The sequence below is a fragment of the Corvus moneduloides genome, chromosome 2 (assembly GCF_009650955.1).
Source record: "Corvus moneduloides isolate bCorMon1 chromosome 2, bCorMon1.pri, whole genome shotgun sequence".
NCBI lineage: Eukaryota > Metazoa > Chordata > Aves > Passeriformes > Corvidae > Corvus > Corvus moneduloides.
In genome coordinates, this window is record NC_045477.1 from 29,874,664 (window position 1) to 29,899,793 (window position 25,130).

Sequence of the window (25,130 nt, forward strand, 5' to 3'; positions counted from 1 at the left end):
AATATGCTGCAGAATTATGTTTTTAGGATGTTGGGGATCCTCTAAACATTCATTATCTCTGCCTTTGTGAGATCACTTTCTTACTGGAGTGTCCACCAGCACAGTACCCATCAAATAACATGAGTCATCAAATTTCAGTTGTTTCTAAAATACTTTGGGGAGCAAATAATAAGGGTTTAGACATAATAAATACAATTTCTAGTCAGATGTTGTAGAAATACTTCATGGATCTTTTGTGTGCCATTTATTTGAAATCTTACCATTGTTCAATCACTAACAGTTATCTGCCTGTCATGTCTCTTTCATATTATTAGTTTAAAGAGATAAGCAAAAGTACTTTCCTTTTGTATTTCATTGCTCTGCTCTCTTTTGTGAAGCCTGACTTTGGTCTAAATCAATCCAGTCTAAATTCTGTCAGTAACAAGAGATGCTTGCCTCCAGACCTTGCGTGAAGATATTCTTTGAAATAGCAAAGACTGCATATGCTCACACACTTCCCAGAACTTTCAAGGCAGCCCACAAAACCTCATTGAAATGCATTAAGACCTAATAATAAGTGGGATTCTGTCCATCCCTTTAGATGGGCATGGAAATCCTGGTGTATTACAAAAGACAAGTTAGATATGCCATTCTGTAGCTTTTTAAGATGATTAGTTATGCATGTTTACAAAAGTTTTTAATTAATTTATCAGCATATAAGACCAAATACCTAAGAAATTCCAAACAGAACTTCTCAATGAAAGACTTAGATTGTGTGTATTTTCAAACTAAGATCATTGGCACAGCACTTTGATTAGATGGTTTTACTTCTGGATATCAATGCTAGCACCTTTCTACAACTTCTTGTTCCTAGGTAATGATGAGGGCCCTTAAAGCAGAAGATTCTTAACTCTTAATCCAAAATTTTATAACCCTTGGGAGAGAAATTTTGGTGCATCTCATAAATAAGTTTTAAATGACAATGACTTCAGAATTCCTAAAACCATCAGAACTGAATATGCAAAAAGAAATAATAACAAAACCACAAAACCCTCAAATATGTGGAAGAGATTCTACTAATGAAGATAACATGGGAGGTTTCTCACAGTAGAGTGTTCTTAGTTTAACAGTTGCTCACTTCTTGATGACTTTCACATTCCCAGCAAAACTGGAGGAACTATCAAAAGAAAAAGATGCTTATATCAAATGTGCATATGATAGTACGACACTTAATGCATGACAAAAGAAAAGAAAAGAAATGATGAGCAAAGTAAGTAGGAATGCTGAATGCCAAGATAAAATATACAGCTAATATTAGCTAATAGCTAATAATAACCTCAACGTGTTTATTGTAAGTGCAGTGAATGGAGTGGAGTTGAAAAGAAGATCATATGTCTTTTAAAAAGTTACGTTGCAGCCTGTTGCAAGGCAATACTGAAACTGTTAAGAGTAGAACTCAAAAGGAACAAAATGCTTTGGCCAGATTTTCCCTAGAGAGAGACACTTTAAAAGCAGGTGTAAAAAAACCACAGGAGTCTTTGTATAACAAATGAACTGTGCCTCTTAATTAAGAGACTCTCAGAACTCTTGGCAAGTCAAAGAAAAGCATGCTTATATCCAAATCAGCTGGCTGTTTTAAGTCGATTTAGGATTTGTGCCATGTATTGGCCTGACAGCTCAGGAGACTGAATTCACTCAATAGTAAATAAGGAAGCAGCTGTGCAGACTTTCCTACCTCCCTCCTGCAAAAGTGTTTTGTTTCTATCCTCTCAGAGCTCTCCCAAGATGCCTCCATTCATTCTCCAAGCCTGTTTCATGCAAGGCTTTTCTGATGACTACTCAAGGTCTAGTCCTGTCACCACAAGGATTCCTGCTGCACTTAAGCACATGATGTAGGGAGGGAGTAGGGAGTGCTAAGTTTGCTGCTGAGATAATCATGTTCTTGTAAAGAAAGCAATATGCAATTTCTGTGAACACACAAGTGGATTTTTATCCATCTTTACCCTGTGAATGATTACTGTTTAAAACTTAAATAAGAATCAAGAGTTAAATCTAAGTTTAGTCCCTACTCCTGTGCAAACCCTTGGCTCCGCTGTGTCTGTTCCACAGATTTATCAGGAGTCTGCACATGGAATTTTATTGGCCTTTTCCCAGCTTCCCAAAGAAAGCTTAAAGCAGTTCTTAAAGAGGTTCAACAAATTTTAACATGCTTTTTTTCTATCTAACAGTGCTGCTGATCCACAGTTACAAATGGTCAAATCTACTTCATGTAAGAATTGGAGCATCAGCATAAACAGGCTCACATAAATAAACTTGAGAACACCTCAGTGAGATCTGTAAAGAAGACTTTCATCTCGTTTTGCAGAGCACAATAAATTAAATCCAGGAAAATCAAACAAATCATTTTGAATGTGTCTGAAATATCTGGAGGAAGGAAAGCTTGATTCATATGATCTTATTCATTCTGTACTGTTTAGCTACTTTCTTTTATTAAGATGATATCTTTCTAGGTTTGTATAATATAGTCCTTTCACTAGACAAGAAGAGGCATTGCCTTTGTGAATTTGCTAAATTAATTGTGCATTAAAACATGACTGCTAAAACATGCAAATCAGATTCTTACTTTTGTCATTTTTATTGTCTTTAGAAATTATGACTTTCCTATTTGGTAGATGAAAAGCTTTCTCATTCATTGCGTAGGTTAAGCAGTATTTTGTAAAGAAATGGAGTTCAACTCAAAACTCAAAAGGATTTTAATTGATTTTATTATTCAGTGAAGCTGCTGTAAAGATGTTGGCTATACAAGAATAAAGTAGTTTATCAAATTTCCTGCACTGAAAGAGAATTCTTCTAGTAAGAAAGATAATTATTAGCTACAGTTACAGAATAGAAATAAATTGGTTTGGATCACCATGCCTGATCTAACTATCTTGGAGATCTTTCTTTTGTTTTGTTTTGGAATATGAGTCAGTTTTTCCATTTTGGATAAATCAAATATTAAGCAGCCGCAGATAAACCAACTCAAATGAAGTGACTGTTCTTTCTGTATCCAGAAGATACAGAATTAGTTGCCAAAGGCAACTGGTGGATTGATGGGAAAAGGAGAAACCTGAACAGAAAACAGTGAGACACATGAATAGTGCATTGTCATTCAAGCATTCTACACAGAATCTGATCATCACTGGCTTTGATGGATTTTTATGAAGTTATGAGAAAATCTATCTCATTTTAAAATGTCCATAAGCAGAACATAACACTCATGAAGAATGATTTAATTTCAGAGTTTATTTTTAGAGACATATTCAAAGACTTAATCTGGAAAAAGTATCACAGGCTCATAGAATGGTTTGTGTTGTAAGGGACCTTAAAGTTCCAGCTCCCCCACGATGGGCAAATTTTTATGATCAATGCTTAATTTGCCTGGCTGCACCTGGAAAAAAAAAGCATTTTCTAATGACATTGAAAGCAAAACATTATTTGGATTATATAATCTCAGCTTTTTTTCCTGACAGACTCTTAATATTTAACTTCTGACTTTCACTTTTGTGAAATTGTTTTCCTTTAACAACTGAAAGACTTACATATTCAGGGATGCAAAATTTCCTTTTGTCAAAAAGAGAACCCATCCCAACATACTTTCCCAAGAAAGGTGATTTTTAATTGATTATTTTGTTTTCTCAAAGAAAATAGTTTTCTCTGATTCACATTAGTTAATGCCTCCACATTTGGAGTCACAAACAGCTACTAATAACTCTCCGGGTAAAAAACTGCTTAGATTTATGTCTGATAGTATATCCCGGGATCAGACTTTTTAAAACAAAGGAGTACATGCATGTGAAAAGGCTGCTGTTTTTGAAGATGCACTGAACTTGGCACTACATGAGCTGAAAAACTCCAGAAACTAGTTATTGTGGAGTCTAAGGTCTACAACAGAGCAATCTGCTCACTACTGTCTTTCAGTTCAAGAGATTCCTGCCTGTGTCTCTCCCTCTTGGCCACCGTGCAGCTTGCATCTGTCCTGGGAGTAAGGGTGATGACAGGGAGCACGATCCTTCGTATTAGCCATTGCCGTGGAAAATCTCATCGCTTAGCGCATTCTGCCAGGAAAAATGTTTCGGTCTAAAATACCATGCCATGAACTGGAGAGTCTGAAAATCAGACATGTTGTTTTCTTTCTATTCTGTGGTTGAGCAGAAAGTTTCTAGCAGCAAAGACAAAGGCAGCTGAGTAATGCTGTGAGCTCCTTTAGAAAGGGAACACCAGAACTTGCTTATGTAGACCCAGGTCCTTAACTTGAGTTGTAACTGGGTGTCACTTTGCATTGGGAGGTTCCCCAGTAACTTCAAAAAGGAAAGTATTCAATTATGGTTGTCCAGCTTCTCCTTTTCTTTAGTTGATGATTTTTATGGCACGTAGATTAATTTTATTGTTTACTTATTTGGTGGATGTTTAATATTGCAGATTGCACTTCTGTTTTTGAAACAGAACTCACAGTGGTTTTGAAAGCAAAGTAATACATATTTGCAGTAGGAACAAGCAGAGTGCTTGGAAAATTTCCTGAGATTCACTTGAGTATGTCGAAGTGGGTGTGTGTCTAATTTGATTAGCTCATTTGCTGTGTTAAGAGATTGCTGTTCCTTTGGAGTCATGTTCTTTCTTTTATGGAACAATCTGATGGAAACACACACTCTCGAAAAAAACATAGGAAGTTGCATCTGCAAAAGCAAATTTGTGTTCAATCATCATCTACAGAAGTCATCCCACTGACAGTGATACACAAATCATTTTTGTATTCACAATCCTCACACAGACCCCAGAAGCATGATGCTATCAAGAAAAAAAATGCTCTAAGATATTATTTAGCATATTGGATTAGTTTAAGAAGTAACTCAGCTTTTTCGTGTTAGCCTGCTTTTTTTTTTCAGAACTAAGAATTCAAATTTCATCTTGTAGTTAAATATGAAAATTTACAATAATGCTGAAGCTATATTGGGGTTTATTTGGGTTTAAAATAGCCCAAGGCACTAATGATTCTGACACAGGGGCTTGAAGGGTCTCAGGAATGGAGAATCTGATAGTCTTCTTCGTGCTTTATATTTTACATCTGTGCCTTAAGTATTACAGTCCCATTCTTTTCTGCAACATCCTCAGAAGGAATATGCTGTGAAAAAGCAATTTTCCAATAGCCATTTCTAGAGCAGAACTGCCTATTAATTTCGTTAAAATTCATGTTTGCTCATTCACCTGCAGTAAGTGATGATTCCTGACATGAAGAAAGGGAGCAGATTGGAATTTGTCCCAACCTAGAGCATTTGATGTGTTTAAAGTGAGATAGCAGTGAGAACCTTCTAAGTGCACTGCAACACAGGTATTCAAACCTTGGGAAGAAAAATCTCTCCTTAGTACCTAACAGAGAGTGGAAGTATTGGCTGAACTTGCCCTGCTGAAATCATAAAGTCAGTAGTACAAGTTACAAATTTCAAAGACCTGGGAAGATCAACCACTGATATGACATCTCACTCCCATGAAAGCATAGACATTGAGAAATTTAATGTATAGCTTTCCAACTCATTGGACTAGCACTGGTTGCCAAAGCTTTATCATTAGCAGTGGCATGTAGAACCCTTAAGACTATAGAATTTTTCTCTGCCATGTCTGTATTTCCCTTTTGAGGTAGATTCTTCTGCACTGTTCTTATTTAAGAAGCAAATCTCCATTCAAATGGAGATTAAAATACAGAAAGGAAGCACTGTAATAGTGTGGGAAGGAAACATAAGAGGCTCTGAAAGAAAACATGATAAGGATCACTAAGGAAGTCTCAGAGTGACTTCCTTTTCATTACTGCAATTATATTGTTCATTATCCTTGATAATGTTTGTATGAAAGGGGTTAATGGATTTGGTCAAATTCAAAAGTAGATCTGCTTTATGAGGTGCTGCAAGATATTGATAAAAGCAGAAGATTTTAGAGGGAATTAAAGTTGTTAGAATGATGATAAGGAATATGTTTCACAAAACCTTCGTTTAGAGGCCAATAGGTGATTGCTAGGAAATATTCAGAAACAAAAATTTAACACTATTAAATTTGGGAATAATTCAGTGAAGAATTAGAGGTGAGACAAATTTTTAAAGGAATATGTCAGTGAAAAAGGCCTGTGGTACTGAACTTTAATAACACACAGTAGTAGTCTCTATCTTTCCCTGGAGCTGACATAACTGTCCTCTGGGCAGTTCTAGACATTTCCTTAAAGACAGATAATCCCATAAAGGATGAATTTAAAGGAAAAGAAAGAAAGAAAAAAAATTCTCATGGGTCTGTTTGGAGGGATTAATTTATGGGGAAAGAATATGTGAAGAAAGATATAAATATGCCTTGCTTGACTGAGAAACCATTAAAAAGGAGAAGGGACAGAAGTATCTACATTTTTTCCAAGAGTAAACAAGTCTTGAGTTTATTTTTAGACCTTTTTTATTTCCCTTCAAACACATACTCCTATTGAAATTTCCTAGGGAAAAAAAAACCTTCCCAGAATTAAGCCAGTTCATATCAGCAAAACAGAGATGTACTATGTCTGACACCACCAATTAGTCTGCATTCTCTAGCATAGATTCTAATATCATACTTTATAAACAGTTAAAACAGATTTCTTGGGATTTTTAAGCAGTGCATAAGTCAAAAAGAGGAAGAATTCAAAATAAGAAAGAAATACTAATGTATAAATTTTTAGATACCTAAAGATTCCCTCATCTCCCCAATGAAGCAAAAGTCCTTACATAACCAGCATTCAGTGTTTAAAATACTGCATTAAAGTGTGTAATCCTGAAACAGAGTAAGCATTCTCACCGTCCTCTCCTGGAAGGCTTTTGTAGCCCTACCTCTTATTAGTTGCAATGACACCATTTCCTCAGGAGTGCTGTCTTTGAAACATTCTGGTCCTGTCTGGCCTGTACTTTGGACTTTTAGTTCAAGAACCAGGCCCTTCATGTTTAATTAGGACTTCTGTGTTTGTCTCTCTTTTATTTAAAATTGACTGTAAATTGACATTTATTTTTGTTTGAAGTAATTCATCTTCAATTTCTGTTCAAGGTCAGCCTACCCAGATTCATTTACCTTTGGAACAGAAACTGTAGTAGGTGATAAGAGTTTTTTCATGGAACAAGAGCAGCTTGGAGAAAGGAAGGGAGCAGAGGCTGACACCAAGCAGAAAATACCTGGCAGGTCTTAAAGACAAGGGGAAGGGCTGAAGGGAGTGAAAATTGGCCTGCATCACCATTTAGCAATAAAACCATATCCTCCTGGCTTGGACTGAATCAAGAAAAATAACACTGTAATACAATTAAATAATATGATAATATATATAATAAGATTTGGCATGAAACAGCTCTACTTTGCCGTGCATGTGGCACGATGAGCAGAGTTAATTTTTCATCGCTTTTGGGAATGTGATGTTCTCTTGTTAAGGTGCAAACTGACTTGTCATCACTTCTGGGAATTCAGTTTTAGTGGTCTGGTATTATTTCTTGGGGTAAATATACACTGGCATTACTTAACATAGATTAGCAACAGAGTGTGTCTAGTTGAGAAAATGCAAATCCCAAGTTTTAAGACATCAATATGGAATATAAACTGCAACCTGGCAAAGAAAACTCCCAAATCTAAATTAGCGAGATTGGCAGATTTTTTTATTCTGTCATAGGAACTGATTACTCTTTTCACTTAGAAACCTTTGAAACTGAAACCTTCTACAATAAAACACCAAATTTTAAAGCATTTTGTGTCAAGAAACCAAAGTAGATAAAACACAATTAAAAATCATATTGGAATATCTCGCTTTATTAGCCATATTTTAACAGCTACTTTCCATTCTATAACAATTTGTTAGATGACCAGAATGGTTTGAAAGATACGTCTCATTACACTGCCCATACTTTTATTTTAATCTACATTCTTCAGTTTACTGTCTGAGGACAATAAGACCAAGGTAATTTATTTAATTGGTCTTGTGGTCAGGGAATCTGATACCCATTAATGTCTCATTTACAAACCTATTAAATTCATAATAGGGTAAGATAATACAAAGTCCATAACTCTTAAACTGTTTTCTAAGCCTTGGTTAAGAGCAGTCAGGCCAGGAAGAAAGCTTAGGCACATAAATTAATTATCACTAGATCCTGATGTAAAAATGTATAAATAATGGTTATTTTGTAGCTTAGATCTTCCTAATCCTCAAAGGTACTTAGAAATTCACTCACGTGCACACTTAAAAATTATTTCCCCTTGTTTTTCTGTTTATTTCTGTTTCATACACATGATTTGTCTATACCACTGCCTACCAAATATGATTTTTCATGCCACACTAAGCTCAGTGGACTAGTATTCTTCTGTCGAGAATTTGTGATGCAAAGTAAGAAAATGTTAAGCTCAAAGCTACTAATAATAAATGTTATATAACAAGAAGAATCAGTGATATAAAGAAGCACTTAGCAGCTAATGATTCAGGAATTATAGAACCAGAAAAGCAGTGAATGGAATGAACCTCAGAGGTCTCCATCCAAATTTCATATTGGAGTGGGACTGTTGCCAACCCTCTATGAGGAGATTACTCAGGCTCTCTCAGAGACATCTAGTGCTGCCCTACTCAATGAATGCTTTCATTTCCTCTAAGATAAAACCAGCTTTCCCCAAGTTTTTGGGAATTCCCAAGCAGTTTGCATCCCCTTGGCCCTTGTTGTGTCATCTACACTAACTGAGAAGAGTTTTGCTCTGTCATCTGCCTCTTAAACTACCCTTCATGTAATTATGAAGAAACTCAGCTCCAGCCATGAGATCAGCTTCCACCTGTGGGACCGGGAAGGCCAGTGTCATGCCCTGCTCCCCTCAAGGTCACAGTGCCTCCTGGCCATGGAAGCTTGGCATGGTGCTCTGCTGCTCCTTAGGGGACCTTGCCTCTGAGACCCAGTGTGCTGCTGTGGTACCCCTCTCCTCTCGAGGCTGAGCATTTGGGGCCAGCATAGTGCTCTACTCCCACTGTGGTTCCATTCTCCTCCCAGCTGCCCTGCTTCTGGGGTCTGGTAGGCTGGAGAGGTGTCCTGCTCCAATTCAGGATGCCCTGCCCTGCGTTCCATGAGAGACCCCCGTTGTCCTCCAGGGCTCTCCAGGCTGCCCTACTTCAGGCTCTAGCAAGGAGGCCGGCCTCCCTCAAGGCTGCTCTGTTCCTGATCAATTCATTGCAGGGGAAGCTGCCCAATGTCCTTGGCCTGGCAGGTGGGCTAGTCCCCCTTGAGACTGCCTTGTCTTCAGGGCATGGTGTGGTGCCCCAGGCCACCACAACTCCTATGCCTGACAGGCCAGCATCGTGCTCCCCTTGAGGCTGTGCTGCCTCCATGCCCAGCACACAAGCTCAATGCCCTTTCAGCTGGAACCATTACATGATCCTGATCTCTTGATCAAGAGATCATTACATCTCTGGATCGTCCCCTCAAGATATTGCAAGTTGCAGTTCAGTAAGTGATTACAATCAGTAATAAAAGAGTAGTAGTAAGTAAAACAAGCGTTGATTGTGAGAGTAAGTGTAGACTAGCAGTGACATTAGAGCTAGGATTACCAAAACCATAGTCGAGTTCACTACAGCCTCTGGCCTCTCTGGCAGGGAGAGCCAGCAATCCATCAAAGGCCCTTCTCCACAAATGATTCCTATGAAATGGACACCCTCTCCCGGGGCAGGCCATTAGCCCCACTGGTATGAAACCCTGAGAGCAGCAACTGGAGTCAGACCACAGATTGGAGGGGCCTATTTGTCTGTGATACCAAAATTGCTGATACAGGCATTAATGAATCACTATCTCCACCATAAACACAGGACTGAAGCTGTGTCTTTAACCATATTTTTTAGCACAAAAGGCAAAATTTCTGTCCCTTTCTCTTTGGACTTACCTTCCAACAGCCCTCAACATTGTATTAGTTCAGCTCTTTTTTCCAGCTTTACAATGAATTAGTTTAGTAAATGAAATGGAGTAAAAGTAAACCCTCCAAAAGAACAATGTCATGCTCCCTAAAAGAAAAATAAATCGGGTTTGTAAATTTAATCAGTACCCTGGTCTGGACCGACTTGCATGCACACAGACAAGTGAGTTTGCAAAGAGAAAAAAGCAATAGCGGGCAATAGATCTTGCTGTTGAGAAAATTGCCGTCTTGAGCTGCGTCTCCAACTCACCAAATCCTCTCATACACTGGTACACATAAACGCTCATTAGAGAACAATTATTTCTATAACCACCAGCTTCAGCAAACTTCTAGTTCTGTGATCTGGGATTAAAACTATGTTCCTCTAATAACTTCTTGTGCCACTGTTCCATTCTGACATGCACTCTCAAATTGATCCTTGTGAAGCTGAAGTAGGAGTCTCAGTGGAAGTAATTTCTTGTCTTTCTGGAAAACAGACCTTCCCTAAAAAGTCGGAACAGAGCTGCTCCAAAACGTCTGCACCTTTTGCAAAAACAAAACAGAAAAGCTTAACTTGTCACTTTCTCCAGAACACAGAGCATGGCATTTTGCTGCACTTTAGGTCAGGACACACTAAAGCATTCTTAAATTATTATGCAATAACTAGATCCACATGAAGGAGTTTGGGTACTTATTGCCTTTGTGAAAGAGTGGTTATTGGTGCATAAAACACTACAACATTACAGACCCATGGTAATTTCTATTTCTCCTTTCCTTGCTTACAAGAACAGCAGCTGACTGTCAGTGTTCTGGAGGAGTAAGGCTGTTAAGAGTAGGTTCTGGCCACATGAGCTTGGTCCCAGTGTCCCTGGAGGTGGGTCCAGAGTTAAGCGTTCCAGAGGCTAAGTTCCCCCCTCAGACAGAGGTGGATGAGCAAATTCTGGATTTTTAACTTTATTATTGATGGGCTGCTCTGAGGTGTTACATGCTGATCAATGTAGCAGGTTGCCAGGCAAATATTAAGTTCTGTTATTTCTGCCACTTACATGTGTTTTCATAATACCTGTCTAACTAATAAAAGTTACATCCCTAACAACTCCACAGCAGTATATCAAAGGCCAAACTCCGGGCCTCCAACACCAATCTAATTATTCTAGTCATGCCAGCTCAGTAGGGATTTATCTCTCCGTAAGAAAGTTTGATTTTGAGACCAAGTCCCAGTTTCTCATGGGGTTTTAGCACCCCATATTCCCTCCTCTGTCAATTCCTCCCTCTAAACGTTCCACTGGAGGTGATACACGTGAGAATGGGTGCACAGACACTCATAAGATATATTGTTTGTTAAAAAAAATTATTTATTTTTATTTTTTGCGTAAGATAACATTCACATAGGAAATCAAATCTCACAAACAGGCTGGTCAACTGGTATCTGAACAGTGACCCTGTAAGTCTCTGTTGCAAGTGTCTTTGCAAAAGCCTCTTCAGCTGAAGCGAGACCCACTGAAGTGCTGCTCTGCTGAATTCTTATAACACAGCTGGCAAACAGTCTTATGCCAAACCTAGTCTAGATGTCTCAAATGTTATTTTTGACCATTTCTGAAAATGCAAGAACAGTTCTAAAGAGCAGTTACAAGTATCTATGTACAGTTTGGCCAATTCTACAGCATCAATTACCTGGGAGCATTTCTGAGACAATAGTGCCTGTCAATTAGCTTACGAACAGCAGGAAGTGCCTGAGAAAACCTCCAGGACCAGCTGAAATTCTCTCACGGAGAGCTTCTGCAATGGTTTGTCACTTTTTTGTGAAGGCAACTAGGAGTGTGGTTGGCCCCTGCATGTCATGTCAGTCCATTATCCCAAATGAGTTGTCTCAGCCAGCAGGATCAGTCTGGAGAGTTCCTCAGCCACCCAGGGAATCAGTGGTTGTGCTGAATATGCAGATTGGCACAGTCAGGATACACAGCTACACTGTGACTGCAACTCGTCACAAATGAGTATATCAGGATATTATATACCAGATAGGGAATTGCTGGAATTGCAACGTTTAGAAAACTGAGACATCAGGGCGAGAAGTTCCAGTTTTAAACAAGAAAAACAGATTTTTTTCTAAATTCATCCATCAGCAACACACTTCTTGGCAACAGTCACTACTTCTGTTACACTGATGATCATCACTACATATACAGAACTGTTAGTCTTTAACAATCATGTTTTAAATTCCTGTGAGTACTCATGGACCTGATGGCTCAGAGGTCAGGATGAGCAGACTTGAGAGCACAGTACAAGTCATGTTGGAATATGCTGATTAGTACAATTATATGTTACAGTTTTCAAAGGCTTCTGCAACAGTCAAAAATTATAGGTCAAATGCAAAGTTCAATCTTATATCACAATTAAAACTTAAAATACAAAATTCTTGCCACAAGGGGAATTCATGATTGCTTTTCTCTTGGGGTGTTCTCAGACGGGAGAATTTTTGGGTCTTTCACTACTATATTTGTACTGAAGGTAAAACAGCTATTAAATGTACCAGAGAGGCAAAATAATCATTCAGAGAGACAAAATAATTTTAAAAACATCTAATGTAAAAATATATGAAATACATTCATCCCTATGGAGTAATCATGATTAGACTACTGTATTAGACAATGCTCTCGACCATATCTTCAATTTCTTTTGTTCTCTTCCTTTTGCAAACCACAGTTTGAAGAGTTCTTGTTCTTTGTTACTGTAAATTTTAAGATTGTACTGGATAACTAAACACTTTGGTTTGCAGTGCATGAAATGATTCATATCATATACATTTGAAGTCTATGCGTGCTTGCAATGATACTACAAATATCACTGTAAAATGATACAATAATATTACAAATATTATTGCAATATCTGATGATGTTCCAGTCCACCTGAAATAATAATCTAGGTCTCTCCCATTCTTGTGTCACATTTAAGAAGTGCTTTAAATAATACTTTGCACTTAGAGAGACTTTAATATTGTCTCTAAACATGTACAACACAAGACATGTACTGCCAGATAATCATCCACACCCCAAAATCCAGGATAATATTATAGATTAACTTAATATAATAGATCACAAAACTTGAAGATAAAATCATCTAGTATTTTGGGATAGAGTCAAGATGAAAATCTGATGCTTCTAACCACGTGTATTTCTAACATAGGCATTAGAAACTTCAATATGCTTTCCTATTAAAAATGTTCTTCAATGTTTATGCTCCTATTTGACCATAATTTTCAGAAATCATTATAGGATTCATAGTGGCTTAAGGTTGTTGGTGTTCACTTTTTAAATTTATCCTGGCATCAAAAGACAGAACAGCTCGAATTCCTCCTGAGCTCATACTCTTACAAAATGAACATGACCTTTCATATGCCATTTGAAAAACATGCCTTACATTTGCCTATAATTTAAATCTTCTGTGGTTTAGATGGCTGTAGCTTCCCTTTTCCTCCTCACCAAGCTGGTAATTCTTTATAAGCTGTACATACATGGATTTACTACCTATAAATCATAACTTTTATGTATTTCCAGAACATACTAGGTGCAAGGGAAGGAATGTGCCACTTTCTTACATTTTTTCCTGTCATTAAGAAATTACGTCTTTTTCAAACCTCTTGCAGGCTCCAACACTGCAGTAAAGATTAGCATATTTTCATTTGGAGTTGCAGTGGTGTACCCTTCTTGTTAAACCCATCTATACTATTAGTGTTGTTTCCACACTGAAGTAGATTGTGTTCCCAGTGAAAAGGAATGGAGCACACAAATTAGCTTAGTCACAAGAAGAGTTCTGATTCTGCATCATTTCTTCTTTCTAAATACTCCGGTTTTAATTATGTACTGTTTTGATTGAGCAGCTTGAATTTCATTTCAAGCTTTTTTCCAGAATGCCAGTTCTTAGGCTTATGGACAGAAAGATCTGTCAGCTACTGAAATAGACCTGAAAACTGGCTCTGGCCCAGCCCTCCTGGAATTTGTTTTATTTTTCATGTAATTCACTTGAGCTCTGTGGCAAAACTGTAAGGCAAGAATCAGGGAAATAATGCTTTGCTCTCATCTATTTAGTGGCAAACTACCAAAGCAGGATCTGAAGGGCAATACCCGGAACAATGGGATTTGAAGCCTGATGGGCTTCTCTAGGCCACATCTGTAACAAAAATAACTGGTGTAAGAAACTTCCCTTAAGAAAGAGAACTCTTTTTTTTTTCACCTTGTCTTTAGAAGTACTAGCTATGTTCAGGCTCTCCTTTCTTTCTCAGAAGCAAGCTTTCATTCTCATCCAAACTGTGAACTCTGCTACACTGACTTAAATTCTCTAATAAATTCTTTTAATAAATTATGTCCAATACATCTGTATTTCCAGAGGCTTTTTATTATATCAAGCAGGTTTCTGAACATTACAAGTAAAACCATTATATGCTTCTTAAGAATTTTTTTTCTCCTGAGAGGAAATACAAACACGCCACATACAGAGTTCATGTAATTCCAAATATTGGCTCTTTTTTTTTATACCACGTTCTATTTTACGTAGTTTGAAGAAAGAGAGAAGAGGGGCACCATCAGCACCTAGGTCACACAATTATACCTGTATTATGGAGAGTTTAGTATAAATAAGTCAATCTTCTCTCTGGCACCGATCACAGATGAATTAGCAGAGATTCCAGATTCTGCTCAAGTCCACAGCTACATCAGGTGCCAAGGTCTACTACCAGATCAATAATCCAGGAGGCTGAGCTCTGTTTGCAGCCAAAAATATCATCATCTTAGCCACCTCAGAGTGCTGACTCCATGCTATAACCTGGCCAAAGCCTGATTATATTTAATTTACTGGGGAACATCATCAAGCAACATTCTGAAGAGACATGACCTCATTTTGCTAAGTTATAGACAGTTCTGGAAAATGAGCTACATTGTTCTCAGCTCATGAAATAACACAGTACTGATCACACTTTCTTATTTTTCACGTTTTAGTGGGAGGCAGCAGCATTTGGCAATTTTCCTTAATGGAAGAGGAAGGAAAATACCAAACTGGGGAGAAAAAAATGCCAGCCCACTATCATAGTTACGGTTGGTTGCTTGTCGACAGTGACAGCTGAACATGAAGAAAATGGTTCACAACAGGAAAACGTGAGAAACGTAGCAGAATGAATTACTGTATAAGACAGCTATGGAAGAGAAAGCAAGAAGACAGACAGCCATTTGCCAGACCTGACAGAGCCATCAAAGTTATTTTCATAGATCTTCCAGTTAAAATGCTTTACAGGAGCGCTCCCAAAGCATTATGTGTATCACTGAAGGAGGCAAATAAATGCCTCATCCATTTTCTGAAAAACAGAAAGTGACAGAAACAAAGATGACAGAATGCCTGCTATTGGGCAAAGAAATAAGAGAGTTGTAATTTCAATTATTGCAGCTTCATGTGTGGTTAAGTTAAATTCCTCTAACCTCATGTGACATAGCAATTCAAAAATTTAAGTACAGACTGTACTCTAAGAAGCAAAGAAACAACTACGATTTGATACTTAAAAAGCAAGAAAACCTCGTTTGAATGAAGAGTGACATTTTTACATATTTGGTCTTCACCTCAGACTTGCTAATCATGCTATAATCCATGAGGAGAGACAAGCAGAGCAGATGAAAAAGGAATGGGTCTCCAAGTGTGGAAATTCAATCTCAGATTCCAGCAAACAGTATAAAGCAGAAGGTAGAGTTTTTCTCAGAAAGGAAACTTTCTTAAAGCTATCACACAAAAGAAGTGACAAGATAGGATGGAATCTAGTGATTTGCATTTCTTTTCAGTGAGGATGGGTTCATGATTCTGAGAGTATTACTCCACTTTCTTTCTGATAAGCTGTGTGCCTAGGTACAATATTCTGCACCCATTGATAGCTTATTGGGGATGGCATTATAATGCTCTTCAAACACCATTACACACCTTCTCTCCCCTGTGAAAACTCTAGAATAGAATACAAGCAACAGTCTGCCACTTCTCTCAGCTTATTTTTTCTGTGAAAGTATTGGCTGCACATATCAAATCACCATGGTATGAGATTATAAATATGTAATCTTTTCTTTTCAAGGCTTCAGGAATAATACGGAAGAGAAAGCAAAAAGACAGATGCCATTCGCCAAGTCAGGCAGAGCCATCTAAGTGACTTTCATAGATCTTCCATAATTATATAAAATCACATGATCACTGAAGTTAGGGAAGACATCAGGAAATCTTCTCATCCAGCCCCCACTCAAAGGACCGTCAGCTACAGCTGGGGCCATTTGTAGCCAGGTTTTTAATACATCTAAGGAAGGAAACTACAAAATATCTTTGAACACCTTCACAGAAAAAATGGAATTTTTTTTTAATGTTTCCATGTCCTTTATTTCCATTTGTTCTCATTTGCTCTTCTCCTTTCGCTGAGAAGAGTCTGGCTTCATCTTTTTCACCCCCTCCCACATCAAGCACTCTGAGCCTATCTTCATATGAGAGAGTTCCTCAGTTACTGCCTAATTGTTGTGGCCCTTTCAGTGAACTCACTCCAGTATACCCATGCTTTTCTTGCCAGGGAATAAGTTTTGCATAAAAAAAATTTTATGCACCTCATAATTTAAGATAACTTTGCCATTAAACTTCAGAAGTATTTTGCTGTCTGTCCTGAGTGCATGATTTGTAAATGCTCAAAAGTTTAGGCAGGAACTGAACAAGGTCAGTGTGTAACAAACATATCATGATTCTATGCCCATTTATCTCTGCCATTGTAGTAATCACAATTCTCAATAGCCTGCTTAACTCCTCTAATCCACAGAGCACTGGAGACCCACTTTGGTGCCCTTTACAGAAGTTGTCAGAATAGGACTTTCTTCAAACTGACCCAGCTACAACATGTTTAGAGTTTAGCATTCACAATGGAAAAAAAAAAATGGAAGAAACATTTCGGTTAAATTTAAATTAGATTAAGTTTTCAGGCTTGCAACTGCAAAATAGAGCTTTTGTTGTTGTTGTTAAATAAAATGAATTCTACAGTCTTAGAAAAAAGAATTTAAATTCTGGGGATGAATCTTTGCAGAGATAGTTCTGTGGTGTTCCATTATCTGTAAGTATGCCTAAGGGCTTGTCCATGAGAAGGCGTCTATAACTTAACACTGAATTATCTGAGCCCTGGACATACATTCTTGGCCTGCAGCAGTGGGTATCTCAGATCAGCTTAACTTCTGACAGACCCCTCCTCACTCAAACCTAGCATCAATGGTTGAAAACTACAACAATTCCCAGGAAAAGGCTGGAATATGCAGTGTTTGTGAAGAAGGATAAGAAGATGATGGCGGGGGAAAAAAAGTTAATGAGGAAAACTAAAGGACCATGAAGGAACAGCATAAATAAAATAAGATCTTTAAATCTACTGTGTGAATTGGAATTCACTTCAAATTATTCAGAATTAACACGGGCAAGTTTCAGGAATAAGAGTAATATTTGAAGTACTGGCAACCTTGAGAGACATAGTAGGGATTTATAGTCCAAGAGTTGGCTATTACTGAATCTGAACTTCCAAAGCCACAACTTGCAGCTGTTGCCCTTTTTCAAATGATCTGACTGTACCAAGAGGAGTTTGGCTCGTCTTAGTTACAATCCTTAAGGCTAGTCATAAGCCACTACTGGATGCCCAACAAGCCCAGTTTTCCTCAGAGCTTAGTGTCCTAAGAGACGACTGTAGTAGTCTTTCACTGAGCCATCTCCAATGTATCAGCCTCCTTCCTGAACCAGAGGACCCAGCTCTGGAAATGGAATCAACAGTGTGGTCTCACCAGTTCCAAGTAGAGAGAGAGAGAGAATCATACTTCCCTCACTCCACCGGCCACTTTCCATTTAACGTAGATAAATGATGCAGTTTGCCTTCCACGCAGTGAGAGAGCGTGATGAGTCATATCCAACCTAGCTACACCTCCACCCCATAACCCCCAGATGCTTTCCAGCAGGACTGCTGTGCAATTTCTCAGTCTGCACCAATGCACAGGATTGCCCCATCTCAGATGCAGGCATCTGGATTTCATCCAAGCTAATGACAAAGCTGGCAATAAGTCTGAATCTTCTGAGAGCCGGCACAGTGCTATCGCCACACTCAGCAAGTAGCATAGCAGCCACAACCACAGCTGCTATTATTGGAAATCTGAAGTAATAAATGTTTCCCTTTCCACTTTCTCTTTAGCACCACTCTACTCAATTCCTAATACTTGGTGGCCTTCACATGTACTTACACATGATATATTCAAACTCAGAAGATGCTTTTGACACCTCCTGGCTTTGCTGCAAATGCACTTCTACTACCATGACATTTTCCTCATGCCAGTTCTCTTTTTCTCAAGCTCTAACAAAACAGGGGTTCAGAAATATGTTCCTAAGATAGTTCCATTAATCAACTATCACCCTTAGGTGATGGGTGATGTCAGTAGGATTTTTTTTCACATGATGGGAGTAGAATTTGTCCCCTCAACCATATGAAAGCTCACAATCCCCAAGTTCAGTGTTGCTGTGAATTTCAGTATCAATGGGAACTTCCACTATATGGAAAGCCTCATTTTCCAACTGAAGGACTGGCCAAGTATCTCTCTGTGCTCACAGACATCTGTGTGTGTAAACAAACTGCTTTGAGTCTCTTAAAAATTATTAAAAGGAATAACTTCTACATGATTACAAAAAAAGATTCCTGTAGGACCAATCACTTCCCCTTTGGAATAAAGCAGATTGGAGCAAACAGTATGTGTGTTTTCAAAGCAGTTTCCTCAATCACATATAGAACATAAATGGAGTGAAGACACCAACCATCTGGCAGATTTCCAAAGGAGTTCGGGACCAAAACATTCATCCTTATGCGGGAAACTAAGAGACTGGAAGGCTTTCCCAGTATCCGTAAAACATCAGCACTACGTTCAAGGATGAGCAGTCAGGTATCATCTGTGTTGACAAAGAGGTGGAGGAGGACAAGAATAGGTGCCAGGGTAAGTCATGCAGTATCTGAAGCATAGGAGGGAAGGATATATTAAATCCCCGCCTGCCAACTTTGCTAGTTGCCGAGTGCTTTTGAAAACCTGATGCCTCATTTAGCTGACTAAAGAGTGATTGAGCTGTACCAGAAATACAAACCCAGCTGTCAGAGAAAACTGGAAAATATGTTCTGGAGTAGTTTTGCAAAATCTAATACTTTTTCTCTTTATAGAACACTGGTTTATTTAAAAATGTTTAATTAGGCTAAGTTTAGCTGTGTGTATCACCTGAAAATAGAAAAGACAGACAAAAACTATGCTGGTTAGTCCAAATGCATGCTGACTAAAACTTCATGCACTCACTAACCACCAGATATTCATGCCATATGAAATAAACCATTGTGACAAAGATTGCAGAGACATTAAATTTTTATCTGCTGATTAGTTTTTCCCCTTACCCCTTCACCTAGAAATTGAAGTACTTGGTGAGAAAGAGGTCCATAGCCCAAGATTATGAGAGCAGCTTTGGAATATGTGGCAGTGACTATAGAGGTTTTTATATCTGAAGGGTTTTAAGACCTCCAAAAGCTCTATGAATGTTACAAAGAAAAGGGGAGATGACCTGCTTCCACTTCTGTCATTACTTAAGCCTCATGCCTAGAAAGTGTGAAATTAAACTCTACTATATAAACAAAGAAGGTGTGGATTACTGAAAAAATTAGCAGTGATGTGGAGCTAATGAAAGAATTTGAGGTGTCAAAATAAATGTGAGATGAAAGGAATAGGGGGAAATCAGAAGCTTGTAAAAGACTGAGTGATCAAACAGCTCCACAAAGTGTCTCACAGAGGTCCAGTCTCAGTCTGTACGGAATGTGTGCCTAAAATATATTCTCATATTCTGAAACCGCTTCATATGGTGCCATTGTGCCCTACATGGCATACTCTCATTGCCACATGACATTTCAGCATACCACACATCTTCTGCTTCCCTAGGTTTCTTACTTCTGTGTGACTTATTACAAATTCCTGAAATTTATTGTATACCGACCAATCTGTTTCTGAGCAAGAATTTGTGAGGGTCATTCAAGTAAAAAGGAGAAATTGGCTTATTTAATTTTCTTGGCCCCACCTCCTCATCCCCATGGGGCAGGAGAATAATCTTGCTCTCTATTCTCTAATTCACATTCTCTATTTCCATTCCCCCCACCCCCAGCAATATTTCTGCTTCCTGTGTACCCAAGGGCCTCCTGTTTTTTGGCAGTACATCATGGTATGTCAGTATTCCAGAGGTCAGCTGAGGATAAACGCTAATTGAAATATATTAAAAGAGGCTGCAAGGGACAAAAATTCAAAACCCCAAATCTATCAAAATCTGTTACTGATGAAGCATCTGAGCTGGCAATGTCCTTAAAATATGCATCAAAAGTAATCTTTCAAACCTCTTCTTCAGGTCTCCACTGGCACCCCCAGAGGAAATAATTTCAAACTGTTCATAGAGCAGCAATCCTGTTCTGGTCCTTGAAATCCTTCGAGCAACACACACCCACACACCAGCATTATTTTCTCACCTCCTCCGTATAAAAACAAAACAGAAACGTGAGAACAGTGGGCTGGAGATGGAGCTGCGGAAAGTGAAGTTGGAAGGATTAATTATGTAATACGCCCCCTCTCCCGCCCTTACCCACAGCAACACGAGTGAGGTAAACCCAATCCTCCCAGCTGACAACTCAGAACTAGAAAGTGCCCGGAGGAGTGAAAGCAAAATAAACGTGTGGGGAAGGTGGCGATGCACTCCTACAGAGGAAGATGTCATTAGGAAAAGGCTAAAAACAAGTTCAAATCACCTTTAGCCTCTTCCCTTCCCTACCCAGCAAGACCTCTCCCTCCGCCTCTTCCCCTCTCCTTCCCCCAGCTCCTCCTCCCCCCTTTTCAGCAGGAACTGCAGCCGGATCGGGACTATATTCCTACAGTTCACGGCTATCTGACGGAGTGTGGATCCTCCTGAAAAACTTCAAGTAAAACAGGAGCTGGGAGCACACACACGAGAAGATATATTAAGAAAGCAGGTTTGCTACTTAACTCGGAGGAAAGAAGCTGGAGCAGACTTCTTCGGTTGCTCTCTAAGAGCCTTGCCGAGAGTCCTTGCAAAGAAAAGTGTTGCTGATTCAAAAGAAGAGGAGGGATGGGGAAGAGAAAAAAAATTGTGCATGTCTGTGTGAGAGGGAGACAACGTGTGTGTGTGTACGTGTGAATGCGTGCTTGTGTGTGAGAGGGTGTAGGCGACGGGTGGGGGGAGCTTGAAATTATATTTTTTTCCTGCGAAAGACACGTGAATGCAATTCCCAGTGAGGGGCACCAAGCTCTGCCCAAGAGCAGAAGGGGTAGGGAGAGGGAAGGGGAGAAGAGAGGGAAGGGGAGAGGGGGGGAGGAGGGAGGGAGAAGGAGGAGGAGAAGGGATTTCTGTTTCAGAAGACATTCATAGAAAGAGGGTGGCAAATTCTGTGACCGTCTTTAAAGGAAGTGTCCTGGGACATAGAGAGAAAGAAAGAAGCCCAAAGAAGGAAAAGAAAGGGCTATGATTTCCTTGTCCTGTTGCTTTGTCTCTGGCTCCCTCTGCCTCTGGAAGAGTAGCCACAGGACACAAAGATGCCCAGCTGGTCACTGCACGCCCAAGTTCAGTTTAGCTGGTGCTTCTCTCCTGTTTAGCCTGACTGCTTTCTCTGAAGGGGAGGACTCATAGCCCGACAGCCTTTTAGTTTAACCTGAAGAGTGTGTGCCGCCTCTCCCTGCCCACCCCAAGAACTCGCTGGAGGTGGAGGAGAGGGGAGAAAGAGGAGGACTTGAAAGTGCCTGAGGAGCTCCCGATGCTAAGAGGAGACAAACATTCCTGTGGACGACGCAGAAAGGACAAAGCTGACTGATTTATTGCTGTTTTCCATATTTTTTTTTTTTTATCTCCCTGTCATTTGGCGCACACCAGTGTTTGGAGATCTTTGAAAACACAAACCAAAACACCAGCCCCGAAGCCCCAACCCCTTGGCTAGCTCTTATGGGAATGAAACACTCCTCCCGCTGCCTGCTCCTAAGGAGGAAAATGGCGGAGAACGCTGCCGACAGCACCGAGGTGAGTAAGGATGCGAGCCGGAGCCGGCGCCCGCGCTCCCCCAGACCCGAGCACTGATCCCTCGGCAGGAGCAGCAGTAAGTGCAGAAGAACTTTCCCGGCCCTTCCGGCCACCTCCTGCCTGCCTTGCTGCTACGGTTTCCCGCATTTGCCCCCCTTTTCCCCTCCACTCCTCCCCGGATCCCTCCGTTCCCCGTAAGCAGAGAAGTTTGCCCGGCGCCGAGCCCTCCAGGCGCTCGGCGCTGCCCGGAGCCGCCGCTCCACGGCGGCTTCCCGGGAAGTTGGGCGGCCGTGCGGAGCGGAGGCTCCGCGGGGTGACGGGTCTGGGGACAGCGGGGGCGGGCGGTGGTAATTCGGGTGGTGGAGAGGCCGAAAGGGACAGACCGTCTCTTGCGGCAGCACCTTGGCCAGCTCCCCGTGCTTTCCGCCGGCAGCCTTAGCTAGGATCGTCTGGGGGGACTTCGGGAGCATCCGTGTCTCTGCAGCATCCTGGGTATTACCAAGCGGAGCTGCCCGAGGTGTGGGCTGTCCGGCTAGCCTGGGCAGTGCCGAAAATAGCTTTGCTCTGCCTTTAGACCGGGAGAGTACCCTGCGAGCTTCCAGGCTTTCTGCAAGAAATCCACCCCCCCACCGCTCCCCCACCCGTTACCTTCTGCTTCCTCAACACTGGGGTTGAGCAGCCCCTGTTTACTTGTCTGGGGCTGTCTTGACCTCACTGAGACTTCTCAAGGGATACAGCAGTGTGCGAAGTCTCAGGTCTGGAAAAGCAGAAGGATGCAGGATGCAGTCCCAGCATCTCTGGGAGCATGTGAGAAGGAGACAGGCGAAAGTGCGAGCGTGTGCCAAACTCGCTGTTGCTATTAATAGACTGTGCCTAGCACTCTGACTGAACACTTAACACATCCTTAAGCAAGATGCAGCATAGACATGTACAGACCCCATGGACACTGCACCCCAAACAACTTTACAGCTTTGCCCTTGCAGGGGCAGCACTGAACCTTCTCCCCAGTTACCCCACAGAGGTAATAAAGAGCAAAAGCAACTGTGAACACATGACTATTCCATTCTTTATTATTTCCACATCTCTGCCAAATGTCTCCTCCTTTCAGTTAGTCCTCCCAGCAGGTGTCCTGCTCGCTCATGAATTCCACATTTCTCTTTGTAATAGTGTTCTCTCTGCTTGACCTTCATAAATATGCCTCCTTTGCCATGCTGGGTGAAGAGCCAAATTTTCTTAAATGGATATGATGTAAGCACTGAATCAAAGAACATGCCTGCTACTGCACTACAACCCCACAGAGTACTGTTTGCAGAAGAGGCATCTATAAATAGCAAGAAGTCTGGCTGCACATCTGTAAATTGTCGTAGTCCTGACAGCACATATTGCATTATAGGTCCCAGGATCCCAGGACAGGATTGCAACGAGAAAGGTACAAGCACAGACAGTTCCTTTCAAAGCCTTTTCTTTCAATGGAAATTGGTTTTAGACAGGGAAAATAGGTGAAAAGAGCTCTTTAAAGATTTCTATTTCATTCACTCTTAGCACATTTTTGTTGTTTAATCATGTTTTCCTGCTTGTGCAATGGTGCACACACTGCAATGTTATTTTATGGAGAAGGATTTTTTTAATAAAAACAGAGTCATTCCAATGCTGCATACAGGTTAGGAGAATATTAAAATGCTGTGCTTCATCTCCTCAGAGTATCCATCAGTGACAGACTTGTGAAATGAGAGTGAAAATATTGCAGATTAGCCATATCCTGTTCCACTTCTACCTTCAGAAAATAAGAAGGGATACATTTGTAACCCCTGCCTAGGTACTTTCTGTTTTATTAATGTTCTTATTTCTGATATGTACTGAGAGAAGTTGTCTGTCTGCGTATGTGCAGAGGCAGAAGTGCACCAAGCAAAATATGCCAAGACCTGTGAAGCTCTTTTACTTGTCAAGTGTCTATATTTAGCAAAGTCATATGATACCAGTTTGACCTTCAAACCCGTATTTGTCTGACTTTCTTCTGAAGTTAACAAATATGTGTAACAGAAGGAATGCAGGACAAAATATCTCACTTTTGGGCTTACCACAGTGTCAGAGAAAATTAGGAATTGGTAAAAATTTGATTCATTTGAAACAAATGGGGTACCAATAATATTCATTATTTGATATTAAATTTCTGAAGAATTTTGATGTCACAATGATGTAGGCATGATATAAAAAAATCAGCTGTAATGAGAGAAGAATTAAAACATTTAACAAAAGGTCAGAATGCCCTACCACCAAATCATTCCAAAGACCTTCTGGTTCTTACTTAGATTGATTTGACCTAATTTACTTATGTTAGAGCTTCATAGTATATTTCTTATGTTTTGGAGGGTTTGTTTTTTTTTTAAATCTACCACAACTAAGAGCACTAATCAAAGTTTTGGTCAAGTATGGCAAGTGTACACTTCCAGTAGTTGAGCAGTTTAAAACAATACATTAAGTCAAGGAATATGGACACCACATGAGAAACTTTTTATTCCCCTGACTACCCTCTGTTGCCCGTAGTGCTGCCTCTTCAGCTTAAAGAGCTTGAAGGAATAAAGACAACAGGCACAGACAAGGGCAATACAAAGCTACAGTAAGACAATACTGTTTCCTCAAGCAGAAATACAAGAGAATATAAAAGCAATTGCTCGCTAGCATTACTTTGCAGTCAAGGAAGACACCTTGTGTTACCAGGAAACTTAAGAGAAGTGTGCTCCCATGGTTCCAGGCTGTACAGACATTGACATCGCCAGTACCTCCATAGCCTTGTATCTTGATACAGAACATGGTCAGGTGTTACCACAGGTGCTGTTGGGTCTTGGATGAGAATATCAGAACTATCAGAATAGTTTTGCAATTTTATTTCACTGATAACAGCCTGATATCAGTCTATCTGCCAGAGTTTAAGTAGGAGCAGTGGTTGTATGTGTTTATAGTACCTTGTTGTACGTGTTTATAGTACTCTGAGAATATACATTCTTTTGTATAAAAATAAAAGCCAAGGGGAATAAAACCATAATTTTTTTCTGTTTAGACCCTCACTGAATGCCACATGGTCCCACTAATAG

The 25,130-nt window shown here is 39.9% G+C and overlaps 2 protein-coding genes across 3 annotated transcripts in view; one reads left to right on the plus strand and one right to left on the minus strand.

The window, feature by feature from the left end:
* LOC116439400 (trypsin-like) overlaps positions 1-22,865 on the minus strand; it is a 60,265-nt gene extending 37,400 nt beyond the window's left edge. The window contains exon 1 of the mRNA XM_032098872.1: positions 22,687-22,865. The gene's annotated coding sequence lies outside the window, so the exon portion shown is untranslated. The remainder of the gene's footprint in view (positions 1-22,686) is intronic.
* Positions 20,660-25,130, plus strand: part of PRMT8 (protein arginine methyltransferase 8) — a 58,863-nt gene continuing 54,392 nt past the window's right edge. Inside the window, exons 1-2 of one of the 2 annotated variants that reach the window (XM_032098868.1) lie at positions 20,660-20,980; positions 21,895-22,038. In XM_032098868.1, the coding sequence (XP_031954759.1) occupies positions 21,964-22,038 (75 nt within the window). In that variant the 5' untranslated portion in view covers positions 20,660-20,980; positions 21,895-21,963. Of the gene's footprint in view, positions 20,981-21,343; positions 22,039-25,130 lie in introns of those variants that run through there. The other variant, XM_032098867.1, reaches the window with a different exon arrangement.